The following is a 14,951-nucleotide window of genomic DNA, read 5'->3' as shown; positions in this document are numbered from 1 at the left end:
TTAGTCTCTAAGGTGCCACAAGTACTCCTTTTCTTTTTGCGAATACAGACTAACACGGCTGTTAAACCCTGGTTTCAGAGTATCTTGTCTGTCTGTCAATATAAATAGACAGTAGGGAAAAATGCAGAGGTTTTATTAGAAAATTCTGTACTGATGGTGTTTCATCTGCATTACTTTGAGCTCTGCAAAACATTTCACATCCTGTTCTTTCTGTTCCTCTCCTTTTTTGATCCAGAGTGTATGTTTGTGAAGATGAGATATCACAGTCTTTAGGCAGTTAAAACTGAGTGATGATAAAGTAGCTATGTAATAAACAGCAGTCACCCAAACATTCAAATCCATATAATTTGGCTTGGTTTAAAGAGAATTAAGTGCATCATCCAAATGATGTTCTCTTCCTAGATTAGATTTTCTCTGATTCACATTACTGTGAAACTATCATAACATGCCATCAGGTTGAGGCATGAAAGAGGAAGTTCACATCTTTCTTGTGGTTTGATTGATATATGTTTTTTTGCTGACAACTTTCTGTCTTGATAGGTTCACGTAGCAAAAGTCTGCTTTTTTTTTGTTTTTTTCCCTTTCCTGGGATGTCTGGAAACTTTATATTAAAAAAAAAAAAAAAAAAAAAACGAAAAAACAGGTTGTGTAATACAACAGTTCTTTGAAAGGCAAAAAGCTGTAGATTTTTGTTTTAACTTCTAAGGCCCTTAATTATAACTTCAAACCACTTGTATCTTTTCACAAACCTGGCTGTTGTAGTAAGAGAGATCCTTGCAGAGATCAGTAGGAGTTTTTCATGTATATCTTGGCTCACACCACCTTTTTCCATATTAAGAAAATGCAGTATCCTCTGATACAGGTTTTCGAACCTTTGAAGGCTTGTTCACAACACCTAGTGGTTAATGTATATGTTACTAGGGAAATTCTTGTTTGTCTTCCCCTTGTGCAATTTGAGGTGTCATGTAACTTATATGTAGCTTGCGGGGGGGGGGGGTGCTCATGCTACTGGCAGTTCTACTGCAACTCTTAATGGGCAGCAGGAGTGTGTGTCAGCTTACTTTTCACAGAGCTAATTTTAACAGCTATGTTTGATTTATAGTAGTTGGATGGGTTTATTCAGATACAATAAATACCAGTTAAACTGTACAGCTGTTGAGTAAAAAGCAGCCCTGCTTAAACTGTGCAGCTATTTTAGGTGGTACCAAAGTGAGAATTAAAGATACACAAATGTGATCCTCTGAGTATTTTGTTTTCCACATCTTCATTGCAATACTCATAGCCAATTTAAAAAAAAATATACTGAGGTATTAGAGACCTAATGTCTGTTTCCCACAACAAACCTATCTCATTTTAGCTGGACAATATGTGTTCTTTGTGAAAGTATCTTGGTGATAATTACTGGCTTTTATGAAAAAACGTTAGCGTGTGTTAAGCACTTCGGGCCAGATTTTAAAAAGTATTTAAGTGCCTTGTGAGATTTTTCAAAAGCACCTTGGTGCCGAACCCCACCCCAACACTTTTTTTTGAAAATCTCACTAGGCACCTGAATACCATTAAAAATCTGGCCCTTTTAGAATAAAATGTGCTATGTCATTGGAAGTACTCTATTAAAATGCCATCATTAGGACAAATCCTTTGGTCCTTATCCAAGTCTTATTCTGTCAGACTTCAGACTTGGTTTCATTAGAAGACTGAGTAAGGCTCTTCAGACTTTCCCCATTGTTAACAGGGTTTGTCCATTAACAGGTATCGTAACTTCACAGAGACGATTCCTGAGTGATAACGAACACCCTCAACTCTGCCTTAGTCAATGGATGTTGCTAGTGCTCGGAACCTCTCAGAATTCAATATGGAAAGATTTTGCTTGCAGTGGTAAACTGCTTTCTGCCCAAGTGCAAGTTTAGGGTGGAATTTGTACTCCGAGCTCTTTTTGTTTAAGACCATTTTTAGGTGTTAACAGGGTGGGGGTGAGGGTGTTTTTAATTGACTGTTTAAAATAACCCTTTTGAAGCTTGAAAGCAAAATCCAGTTTTTCGTTTAAATCTTGTTTCCTTCATCTCAGGAATCTTTGGTTGTTGTAGGGTTGCTCCTGATGGCTAGACTATTGACATGGATTCTTATTTTTTCTGTGCAAGACACGAATAATTACATGGACTTTGCAACAAGGAAAGAAGTTAATTCCAGTTTAGAGCTCACCAGTTTAAATTGTGTCCCAGCTGCAGCATGCTGTTTTACCTGTTGTGTTTTGACTGGCTACCAGTGAGTTCAGTGTGTAATTGAGTTAGTATGCTTTCCAAATCTTTGAAATATTTTATTGCTAACAATAAATTATTAGTGCTCTAGCAACTAAGAAAAGCAAAGGATTTAGGAGCAATCTCTGAACAAAATAGCAGCAGAAAAATCATCTTTCAGATTAAAGATAACTGACAGCAAATATGACCAAAAGAGATTTAAACTGAGGGAGGAATACTTTATTTCTTAACCTTATGCCAGCCCAAGTCAAAGAATTTAAATTCCATGTGATCATTTGTACTGGATTTGTTTGTCCATTTAGTTTTCAAACAGTGAAGCAGGTTGTCTGTTTACCCAACTGCTATTTAGTTAGTTGCATCAAAGAAAAGAAAAGCAGAAGTTGAAGTGAAAGCAAATTGAAGAAAATGCAAATCTTGACATGAACAGCAAGAGTAAAGAGTTACTCCTGGGTCAGTCGTAATGAAGTGATTTTAAGTACAAAAAATTTCAGGTAAGTATTGTAATTCAACATGATCTTATTTCTTGGTAGAGCAATCTTGGGAGGGTACTTTAAAGATGTATTTTGAAAGTAAGCTTTAGATAAGGTGAAGAACAGTTTGTATTTGCAGTTAAATGAAAATAAGCAGTAAGTTACAAAGTGTGTCGTACATAACAGCTGTCTCAAGAAGCTGTCTAGTTTTCAACATAGCATGTACTGTCTAGCATGTAGTCTCTAACAAAGAGGTAGCAGATATACTGGTGTGCTTTAATATAATATAGTTTTGCCAAAATGAGAAAATGGGTTATTGATCCTTCAGACAGACACTTGAAAATTTTCCTATAAAGCATGTCTTAAAGCTCTGGTTAATGTACAGTATTCTACATTCTGTTTCTACAAGGCAACTATCTTCACATTTATGTTCTGGCTGTTGAAAAGTTAAAGTACAAACTGAGAAATGCCTGATGCATTTCATTGTATTTATAATTTCATTTTTTGGGTTATATATATGCAAAAGATTTCAGTATTAAGGATCAAAGAGTATTTGTTCAACAGCTTTACTGAGAATGATCATTCCTTATTTAGACTTGAGCTGCGAAGAGAGTGCCTAGTAGAAACAGAATGTAGAATACTGTATTGTATATTAACCAGAGCTCTAAGTCATGCTTCAGAGAAAATGTTTTAGCAGGCAATGACTACCACATACAAACATGCTTCACCTTGCCAGAAGCCTTGTTTGTGCTTGCTAGACACAGAAAGGACCATTATAAGCAAAATCCAAAACTGTTATTTTCTATGGAGGCAGAAAGAGTCAACATATCAGAATTTTTTTAAATTTTTTATTTTACTTCAGTCAGTTACATTTTTAGGGATCTCTTTGCATTTGCATGACTTCCAAATTGAGCTCTTTATGTATGGAATCTTTACTATGAGAATGCACGCTGAACATTTTTAATGAGGAAATTATTCAGATGCCACAGCAACATCCATGTTTTTAGTTCAGCTGTTTGCAGGATTCTTCAACCCTTTCCTTTCTAGCGATTCTACTTTTTGGCTGTTTAACAGTTTATACTGTCAGATATTACCTACCTATGTTTGAAAATGCAGAGCGCACATGCCTGCGTGTGGCTGGGCAATTAATATTACATAGCATACAGTTGCAGTTTTAGTTTTACTAGTGCACATGTTATGATACAACAAAAAGAACTGGGGTGGGGACAGGGGAGAGGGAGTGTAGAGAAGGAATTCCCGTAGCTTTAGAAGCAATTATAAAATACCCCTTCTCGAAGCAACTTGTTTTCAATTCATGTTGAAAAATCATAGAATCACAGAATAACAGAGTTGGAAGGGACCTCTGGAGGCCATCTAGTCCAACCTCCTGCCCAGAGCAGGACCAATCCCAACTAAATCATCCCAGCCAGGGCTTTGTCAAGCCTGACCTTAAAAACTTCTAAGGAAGGGGATTCCATCACCTCCCTAGGTAATGCATTCCAGTGTCTCACCTCCCTCCTAGTGAAAAGGTTTTCCTAATATCCAACCTAAATCTCCCCCACTGCAACTTGAGACCATTACTCCTTGTCCTGTCATCTGCTATCACCGAGAATAGTCTAGATCCATCCTCTTTGGATCTACCTTTCAGGTAGTTAAAAGCAGCTATCAAATCCCCCCTCATTCTTCTCTTCCGCAGACTAAACAATCCCAGTTCTCTCACCCTCTCCTCATAAGTCATGTGTTCCAGACCCCTAATCATTTTTGTTGCCCTTCGCTGGACTCTCTCCAATTTCTCCACATCCTTCTTGTAGCGTGGGGCCCAAAACTGGACACAGTACTCCAGATGAGGCCTCACCAATGTCAAATAGGGGGGAACGATCACGTCTCTCAATCGGCTGGCAGTGCCCCTACTTATACACCCCAAAATGCCATTGGCCTTCTTGGCAACAAGGGCACACTGTTGACTCATATCCCGCTTCTCGTCCACTGTCACCCCTAGGTCCTTCTCTGCAGAACTGCTGCCTAGCCATTCGGTCCCTAGTCTGTAGCGGTGCATGGGATTCTTCCGTCCTAAGTGCAGGACTCTGCATTTGTCCTTGTTGAACCTCATCAGATTTCTTTCGGCCCAATCCTCCAATTTGTCTAGGGCCCTCTGTATCCTATCCCTACCCTCCAGCGTATCTACCACTCCTCCCAGTTTAGTGTCATCTGCAAACTTGCTGAGGGTGCAATCCACACCATCCTGCAGATTATTAATGAAGATATTGAACAAAACCGGCCCCAGGACCGACCCTTGGGGCACTCCGCTAGATACCAGCTGCCAACTAGACATGGAGCCACTGATCACTACCCGTTGAGCCCGACAATCTAGCCAGCTTTCTACCCACCTTGTAGTGCATCCATCCAGCCCATACTTCTTTAACTTGCTGACAAGAATACTGTGGAAGATCGTGTAAAAAGCTTTGCTAAAGTCGAGGAATAACACATCCACTGCTTTCCCTTCACCCACAGAACCAGTTATCTCATCATAGAAGGCAATTAGATTATATTGGATTAGATTTTCCCTTGGTGAATCCATGCTGACTGTTCCTGATCGCTTTCCTCTCCTCTAAGTGCTTCAGAATTGATTCCTTGAGGACATGCTCCATGATTTTTCCGGGGACTGAGGTGAGGCTGACCGGCCTGTAGTTCCCAGGATCCTCCTTCTTCCCTTTTTTAAAGATGGGCACTACATTAGCCTTTTTCCAGTCTTCCGGGACTTCCCCCGATCGCCATGAGTTTTCAAAGATAATGGCCAATGGCTCTGCAATCACATCTGCCAACTCCTTTAGCACTCTCAGATGCAGTGCATCCGGCCCCATGGACTTGTGCACGTCCAGTTTTTCTAAATAGTCCCGAACTACTACTTCCTTCACAGAGGGCTGGCCACCTCCTCCCCATGCTGTGGTGCCCAGTGCAGTAGTCTGGGAGCTGACCTTGTTCGTGAAGACAGAGGCAAAAAAAGCATTGAGTACATTAGCTTTTTCCACATCCTCTGTCACTAGGTTGCCTCCCTCATTTAGTAAGGGGCCCACACTTTCCTTGGCTTTTTTCTTATTGCCAACATACCTGAAGAAACCCTTCTTGTTACTCTTAACATCCCTCGCTAGCTGCAACTCCAGATGTGATTTAGCCTTCCTGATTTCACTCCTGCATGCCCGAGCAATATTTATATACTCATCCCTGGTCATTTGTCCAATCTTCCACTTCTTGTAAGCCTCTTTTTTGTGTTTAAGATCAGCAAGGATTTCACCGTTAAGCCAAGCTGGTCGCCTGCCATATTTACTATTCTTTCTACAAATCGGGATGGTTTGTCCTTGTAACCTCAATACGGCTTCTTTAAAATACAGCCAGCTCTCCTGGACTCCTTTCCCCCTAGTGTTATTCTCCCAGGGGATCTTGCCCATCAGTTCCCGCAGGGAGTCAAAGTCTGCCTTTTTGAAGTCCAGGGACCGTATTCTGCTGCTTTCCTTTCTTTCTTGTGTCAGGATCCTGAACTCGATCATCTCATGGTCACTGCCTCCCAGGTTCCCATCCACTTTTGCTTCCCCTACTAATTCTTCCCGGTTTGTGACATGCAACAAATCTTTTTTTTTTTTTTTTTTTTCCCCTCTCTGTGTCTGATGAAAAGTTTTTCTTCCTAACAGATGCTTATTGACTAAGCATAATCTGAAATTAGAACTACAGTGATCACCCTTAGTGTTTTTATGAGGAGGGATATTAGTAGAACCTGTATAAGCTTTCTAGCCTGTAGAAATGTTTGCCCAATGGTACCCTCCTGTGATAAAGCCTTGGAAGACTCCTTTGAATTTTCCCCTCAGGTAGACATTCAGTTTGCTGGATCAGAGGTAAGGATAGTGCTTCCCAACCCTGGTAGCTGCAAAGACCTGGTGCTTCAGTTCTCCGTGCTGGTGGCTGGCCTGTTGTTGCCCCCATAGCAGCAGAGTCTCTGGAGCCATACTGCCATCAGTAGGGCCCTACCAAATTCATGGTCCGTTTTGGTCAATTTCATGGTCATATTTCATGATTTCAGATGCTTAAATCTGAAATTTCAGGCTGTTGTAACTGTGGGGGTCCTGATGCAAAAGAGGTTTTTTTGGGGGAGGTTACAATGTTATTGTAGGGGGGTCATGGTACTGCCACCCTTACTTCTACACTGCTGCTGGCAGCAGCGCTGCCTTCAGAGCTGGGCAGCCAGAGAGCGGTGGCTGCTGGCCGGGATCCTAGCTCTGAAGGCAGTGCAGAAGTAAGGGTGGCATGGTATGGTATTGCCATTCTTACTTCTGCGCTACTGCCTTCAGAGCTGGGCACCCGGCCAACAACCGTCGCTCTCCAGTCACCAACTCTGTAGGGAGCAACACAGAAATAAGGGTGGCAATACTGCAACCTCCTCCCCTCCCCCCCATGACTTCCTTTTGGGCAGGACCCCCAGTCTGAGAAACGCTGGTCTCCCCTGTGAAGTCTGTATAGTATAGGGTAAAAGTACACAAAAGACACATTTCACAGGGAAGACCAGATTTCACGGTCCGTGATGCATTTTTCACAGATGTGAATTTGGTAGGGCCCTACCCATTAGCATCTATATCCATGCCTGGACAACTTCTCCCTCTGAGGGGAGCTGGGAGTTAATGTTTGGCTGTCCACTGAGTTCAGAGTGGGGTGACTATAGTGCTATTGATCCTCTGACCTCCAGCATGCACCTGCCTTACCTAGGTACTAAAGTTTTGGGCTAGTACACATCTGAAGTAACTCCTCTGAAATTAGCTAATCTGGATTTTCATTAGTGTAACTGAGAGCAGAACGCAGCCCACTAGGCCTAGATACTGAGTTGAATGTTTTTAGCAATACCTAAGATAGTTGTATAGAAATCTATCACCATATACTTGAAAGTTTGGGAACATATGGTAGAGCTGGTATGACCATTTCTGCATCCATCTTGGCCAGCTTTTGGTTCCATCTGCTCATCTTAGTGGTGGAGCTTATAAATAACATTAATGTTTGTTTGAGGTGTGGGTTACTTACTTTTCCTGTTACCCTGTAATACAGCCTTACATACCTTTCAGATCAGACTTTAAATTTAGGTCCTCTTAGCTCAGAGAGGCAAACTATCAAAGTAAAATTTAAGAAATTTCAAGACACTCTATTTTATGGCTTGTTTGTTTTTAGTTTATTTAGAATATTTTTTCTGATAATCCCTCACACTTTTTTAAATAGCCACGTGTATCCCATTGTATGCTTCAAGCTGTGTGCATAAGTCTGACACCAACTACCTCTACAATAGTCAATTGTTTTTGGAAAAGGAAATGAGGAACTAAGATAGTCATTCAAAATTACAGGGGAATTTTGGAAGATAATGCATAATTACCAACTTATCTTAAATGTCCAAGGATGTGAGACTTATTGTGTGAAGTACATAATGGTAGCCATGTTTGTCTATAGAGAAACAACCAGTGAAGCACAAGTAACTCATCACATTGTACATACTGAAGGTCAGAAAGATGCGATATTAAACCATAGACTAAAATGTGTGGTAGCTATCTCTCCACCTCTAATTTTTCTATACATATTAAATACTGAAAATAAAACACTGGTGTTGTTTCACTTTTTTCTTCTCAGTCACTTGCCCCAGAATTGTATGTCCCCAAACTGCATCCCCCTTCTGAGGGCTTGTGCTAGAATAATGGTTTTGGTTTTATTATTTGTATAAAGAATGATAAAAAGAAGAGGTTATGCTTCTTTTCTTGTTCTCAAGGTTACATTTTTGTAAGATTTGTAATGATTGAGCTTGATTTTTCTAATGCATGATGCAAACATTTGAATAAATGTAAATAGTGATTGTAGTTTGCATCCTTAGTAATCCCTCTGTACCAAATTAATTAATAGACCCAAATCCTAGTGCTTTACCTGCATGACTTGTCCCATTGACACTCTCATAAAGCGAGCAGATTTTGGCCCAAAATGAATTGTATCTTCTGCAGTTACATGTCATGATTTTCAGACTACTCTTTTCATCACCTCATTTAGATTAGTATTCACATAACATTCTCTGTAGTTGTATATAATAGAAATAGTATTCCTTCTTTTATTATCCACAGAAAATGTGTAAGGCAACTATTGGGCCACAGAAAGATAAAAACTGGGATTTTTCAGTGTTATTGTGGTAGGATGTGGCACTAGCTAATCCAAAAGCTAATCCTAGCTTTTACAATGGATCATTGTTCAGCTTACGATATTCAATAGAAGAGTTTCCCAACTGGTGCTAAATCTCTGTTGAACCTGCAGTCCATGAATTGGCAGACAAAACAAAAAACAGGATAGATTGGGTACATACAGACTTAATGTGGTCCTTCTGTTCAGATGATAAACCGCATAATCATTCTGTTTTAAAGTTCAGTAAACTGAAGTTTTCCAAAGACCAGAACTGGCTCTGATGAAGGTACATATGTGACCTTGATTCAGCATGTTGCTTAGGGCAACATAGCTAACATAACTGTAGCTTTTAATATGACATAGTCTAGCTCACTTGTATGCTTTCTCTTTTTTTACCAGTTGAGAGGTCAGAGATGCAAATTGTTGTAACATTCCGTTACAGACTTACTTCCTAAATATCATAGTGAGCACTTGTTGATCTGTCAGCCCTCCCTTTTCTATAGATCCAGGAGTCTGTAGCAGCAGTACCCATGGAGGATTAACAAAATTATATAAGTACTGTAGGTCCTGGGGGCATGAAAAGTTCTGGTTCTTTTAGAACTTTCCTGCCAAAAGCTGCATCTATAGATGCAATGTTCTGTAGTGTCCTGACAACCTGTTATGATAAAGTTGCAGCCTTGCAGTATTCCTCATTTGACACTTTCAACCTGTCTTCCTGATGCATTGTCATCCCACTGGTTGAGCGTGCAGTGATAGTTACCTGTGACATTGCCCTGCTAGCTTTGTAAACCTCTAAAATACACCCTTTTAATTTTATCTTAGTATTGAGGCTTTGGTGGCCGTCTTTCCCAGATGGCAGTGTGGGGTAAAGCACTGTTAAAGGACTGCAGACTTTCTGTAAACCAGAGTCCTATGCAGGTGTTCTTTGAGAAACTCCAGTGAGTGCCACCCACCTCCTTTAGGAACGAATATCTCAGATTCTTATACATCACAGACCTGAGGTGCTGCAACTGAACCCTAACAGAGTACATGGTAATCCTCTGGCAAGCACAGGCAAATCTCTGGCATCCCCCTTTTAGAGGACTTCCATATAGTACAGAAACCCCATCACTTCTTTGAGATAAATGGTCCATTTTACCCCTTCTTCCTCTGCTGAATGTGTTCCAGCAGCCTATTCCAGGAGTGTAGTCATACCTCTGTGGTTAAGGGTTGTCTCAGGTCCATTTGGGGATGGCTGGTGCTATTTGTCCTTATCAGCTGCTACTGCAAGTGCTTTGTCCAAGCAGTATTCTGCCTAAATAATTAGGATTGGTAAAGATTTGTTTGACTTGTACATCTGCCTTCTGTAAATGAAGCTGTAGGTGTCTGCAGGCCAGTGTAACTGCCACATGCTGAGCCATGGAAGGAGTGCAGGGATGGATCAGTTGCAACAGAGTCAGCCAAGATTTTTTTTTAAGAACAGAGCTGGATATAGTCACTGCCCTCATGGATTCAACCAGTGGTTTGTTTGGTTCAGTGTCCTGGGTAAAACTTTCAAATAATGAAATTCAACAGGACTTGAGTTCCTACTTGACTTAAGTGCTTTTGAAAATTTTACCCCTTGTCTCCAGCAATGGCCAGTGCCAGATGCTTTAGAGAGAGGTGTTTAAGCCCCATAGTGGACAATTATAACTACCTCACCTAAGTTCCTTCTAAGCTGTGCAGCCGTGCAGCTGCCTATTAAGTGCCACGCAGGCGCTCAGGGCTGCAGCAGGGAGAGATGCCTCTCCCCGAGCCCCGGACCTGCTGCGACACCCCTCCCCCGGTCCTGATCCAGCTCAACCCTGGACTGGCTGGGGGACAGGTGCCTCCCCCTCATCCCCTGCCCAGATGCTGCTGTGGGGAGAGAGCTGGGGGGGGGGAAGTCCTCTCTCTCCCCCCTGTAGCCCCAGGGAGCCCCACGGCACCCAAGCCCCTCATCCCTGGCCCCACTCCCAAAACACACACCCCCAGCTGGAGCCCTCGCCACCTCTGCCCTAGCCTTGAGTCCCCTCCCACACCCCGCCAGATGAATTTTGTTATCACCTCCGTATTGGTGCACATATGTCACACATAACAAAATTCATTCCACACATGGGTGGGGAAAAATTAGAGGGAACGCTGTACCTCACAGGGGAAAGCTTCCTTCTAATCTCCTGCTCCACCTTGCTCTCTGCTGCCTCTTCCTCCATCAGTATTATCTGCTCAGCCAGCTTCCTGTGGTCCATTTCTACGTGCCAGTTGGGGGTGAGATCAGTCTCCTCTAGAGCACTGTGACAGGATCTCTCTCCCCTGCTTTCCTGGCCTCTGCTCCTTCTGCTGGGAATGCTGGTACAGAATGCAGACTCCCCCTTTAGTGTGAGGTGGTGGGGGGCAAAGGGGGAGCACTCTCTAGTTGTCCCCTTGTTCCCTGTCACTGTCAGCCATCTCCTGAAGAGTGAGAAGAGGGAATGATTCATGAGGGAGTTGCTGAAGCCATAAGCACTTCCACCTTTGGGCTCATGAGCCTGCTTACTTTTAGTCTGTCCTGCCAATTAAATGAGTTGTTGGGTTTTGTGCTCAAGCGATGTCCTCACCTCAATGTGTTGCATCAGATCCTCTTCAGGCTGAAGGGAAAACAAATTGCAGCCTTTTGAAGGCTGAATATTAGTTTATTTTGCTGCACTGGAATGTCTCTTAGTTTTTCAAATGGAATTTTGAAAAAAAGATAAGCTTTAATTCTGAACACTAGGTTAAGCACTCACTCTACCTGCTGTCTGGAGTGAATTTCAGAGCATCATTTGGCAATTGTGTTCAGGTTGTGGTCCGTGATCATGATCTGCTTTGCCTACCTAACACTGATCCAGCATATGCATGTGTGTTTCTGTGTACTAAATGAACCTTTATCAACTTGTTTTCAAGCTGATTTTTTTTGGTTGTGCTCTCTGCTTGTTTTCCTCCAGTGATGGGGAGGGAAGGAAAAGGACCTCGTCCGTCTGCAGCAACGAGTCTGTAAATGCCAGCGGGGTCACTCTTACCCCCCGCCGCATCTCCTGGCGGCAGCGAATCTTCCTGCGGGTTGCTTCACCCATGAACAAATCTCCCTCAACAATGCAGCATCGAGGTCGGTGGGCTTCAAAGAAAGCAGACTGTTCATATGCTATTGCTGGTTACTCCTGGAAAGAAAAGTAGATGTTTAACGAGAAGCAACTTAATGCAACATTGTAACGTACTTGCTGAACCAGATTTGGAAAATATCTCGTTGGGGTGACTTTGAGTCTTTGTTTTGAACTGGTGTTTCTAGCAGCAGAGGCAAACTAATTGCATGTTGCTATAGTTGTCATCAAGGGCAGAGAAACTGCAAGAACTGCCTTTAAGTGATCAAAATATCTGTCAGCAAATATTGCCACACCCTACTTACATAAGACACAAGAATATTTATTTTTTAAAAAGAGCATTTTGACAGTGTTCTGTCCCAAACAGAAAACAATCTGGATGTTAAGCACCCTTCCCTATTTTCTTTTTTAGTTCTAGAAGTTAATCTACTGGTCTCCTAAATGCACTAATGCATGAAATCGCTTCTAAAAATTCAAAATTCTGACTAGTTAATATGGCTCCGATATCACTCTTCACAGCTGTGGATCCACTACAGAAGTTCTCTCAGTTCAGCAGTTGTAGATGAACTGATAGATTTATTGCACAAATACTGTGTGTTAACAGACAGAAAAACATGGCTTCTCTGCTAGGCGGAACATATAGCAAACTATGGCAGTTAACAAGCTTGACTGTAGAAAGAAGTAATAAGGATGCAGTGGGAGTGGTCAACTATTAAACTGCCCTTTGTAACTTGGAGTGAAGTTTGTGGAGGGGTTCTCAATATAGCCATTGACTTTAATGCTTCATTTAAAATGTTGTCTTCACTGTTAGAAACGTGTGGTTTTCGCTTCTAATCAGGTGCATTGTTGCTGAATGTGACAATAGAAATTGCTGTCTTCACTGTGGCATGTATAGCCAATGTAATCTGGATTTCCAGTGATAGTTATGTGATTCTTTGCAGATGGGCTTGAGGGGAATGAATTGTTGCCACTGTCCCCTCTTGCTCCAGCCTTGGAGGAGGACCCTCTTTCTTTGATATTGCAAAATGAGGATGCCCCAGATAAGGCTGGCGGGAGGAAAAAATCGGAAGAGTTGCAGAGTCTGTGGAGAAAAGCTATCCATCAACAAATCCTACTGCTTCGAATGGAAAAAGAAAACCAGAAGCTGGAAGGTTAGCCACTCAGAGAAACAACTGGGCCTGGTTTTCAGAGGCCCAGACCACAAGCAGCTCCCATTTACTTCAGCTGAAAATCAGGGCCAGTGCTGTTATAAGTTATGCAGTAGTTTCAGAAATAGAATTGGCGCAAGACTGAGGTTTACAATCTTAGAAACACTGCTGTTCCATGCAAAACTTGCAGTTTTTCCTTGGTTTAGTGATTAAAACACTTGAAAAGATTGGTCATATTAAAACATGACACAGCTGGCATATGAATTACTGTTCTGGTCTTTTCATGGCAAGAATTGTCAAAAAAAGGCATAGATGCGAAATCTTCCATGATTTAAACAGTCTCTTTTCATGAGGTGAAGCAAACATATAGCATATACTGCAGCACATTCTCCATCAAGTTCCCCTTCTTTATAAAAGTACATGCTTTATATGTCAGTTTTGCAATTTAAAAACATGCTTTCTGTCAGAATAAGATTCAGCATACTTGTGTATACTAAATATATACAAACCATTACAATACATATCCTGGGCAAACAGCTTCTGGAATACCAGACCACCATACAGGATTTATTCCTCTTTCATCTCAAAGCAAACTGGCATGAATACTTAAAACAGTGGTGGACTGGTCCCTTCATGCCTCATTTCAACAGGATAATGAATGATTTTCTATTGCACTGTCCAGATAGGTGTTATAAATCATAAAAACATATGGTGTTCCAACAAAATGTTTCTTGTATATTTTCCAGTCTTTCTTACTCTACCAGAGAAGTAATTAAGGTCCTAAATTTTCAAAAGCAATTAGTATTTTGCCTCAATATTTTGAGTGCCCAACTTAAAATATCCTAAAAGTGCTTCATTTTTCAGAAGACGAGTGCTCAGCACTTTATGAAAATCAGATCCTGATAAGCGTCTAAAGTTGGACACTCTCTCTCCCTCCCTCCCTCCTTCTCCCCCCTCCCCCCATTTATCCACCTTTTGGCCAAGAGTCTTACCATTGTTATTCAGGATTCCTTCTACAAAAGGTAGTAGTCAACATCCTGGTCTAAATGTAAAACTTGTAGAAATCAAAACAGATTTAATTTACACTTAGTGCCTTTACGCTAAAGAAACTGCAAATGGTAATTTGCATATGTTGTCCTGTGAAACCTTTAGTTTTCCAGAGGCTGGCATTATGCTGCAGTGTGATTCTTTCAGCATAGATATCATTACCATCCTCATTTGTGAAAGTCTCATGCCCACCTTCCATTTCTTTAGTGCACCATATAAGCACCAGTCCATGCTAAGAATACTAGGGGAGTGGAAGGAAAAAATGGCAGAAGCCTTTCCATGTGCCTGCAAACGCATGCCCTTGAATACACTTCTTTAGCACATAGTGTGTTACCTCCCAGTTTGCCTACTACTAGAAATACTAGAGGCCTGTTGGGGTTTGTAGGGAACATGGTTATTCCTTTAGATTCTTTGTACTGCTGCAAGGGCTGTTTGTATCTTGAAATCTCAAACCTTGCAGGTATTCCAGACACTTGAAACTAATCTGACCTCTGCAAGAACAAATGATAAAACAGCTAAAGAAATAAGTGGTTTATAGAGTAAAGAACATAAAGCTAATGCCTCTTTCTTAGTTAATGATTAACACTCAATGTGCATGTCTGGTCTCCCTGGTGAAAACCAGAAAATAACAGTGTAGTGATGGGTGCTGTGTAACTGCATTCCAGTTTTTAACTCACTGGGTTCTCTGACTTGTGGAGATTTATCAGCTGAGAATGCATTGCTGCCAAT

The 14,951-nt window shown here is 41.5% G+C and overlaps 1 protein-coding gene across 9 annotated transcripts in view; it reads left to right on the top strand.

Annotated features, from left to right (window-relative positions):
* TBC1D4 (TBC1 domain family member 4) overlaps positions 1-14,951 on the top strand; it is a 159,255-nt gene that overhangs the window by 123,162 nt on the left and 21,142 nt on the right. For 8 of the 9 annotated variants that reach the window (XM_073346866.2, XM_073346876.2, XM_073346840.2 and 5 more), the window contains 2 exons: positions 11,875-12,035; positions 12,969-13,178. In XM_073346866.2, coding sequence (XP_073202967.1) covers positions 11,875-12,035; positions 12,969-13,178 — 371 coding nt within the window. Of the gene's footprint in view, positions 1-1,916; positions 2,747-11,874; positions 12,036-12,968; positions 13,179-14,951 lie in introns of those variants that run through there. The other variant, XM_073346909.2, reaches the window with a different exon arrangement.

This window comes from Lepidochelys kempii, chromosome 1, assembly GCF_965140285.1.
Source record: "Lepidochelys kempii isolate rLepKem1 chromosome 1, rLepKem1.hap1, whole genome shotgun sequence".
Taxonomy (NCBI): Eukaryota; Metazoa; Chordata; order Testudines; family Cheloniidae; genus Lepidochelys; species Lepidochelys kempii.
This window is presented reverse-complemented; position numbering and strand designations above follow the sequence as displayed.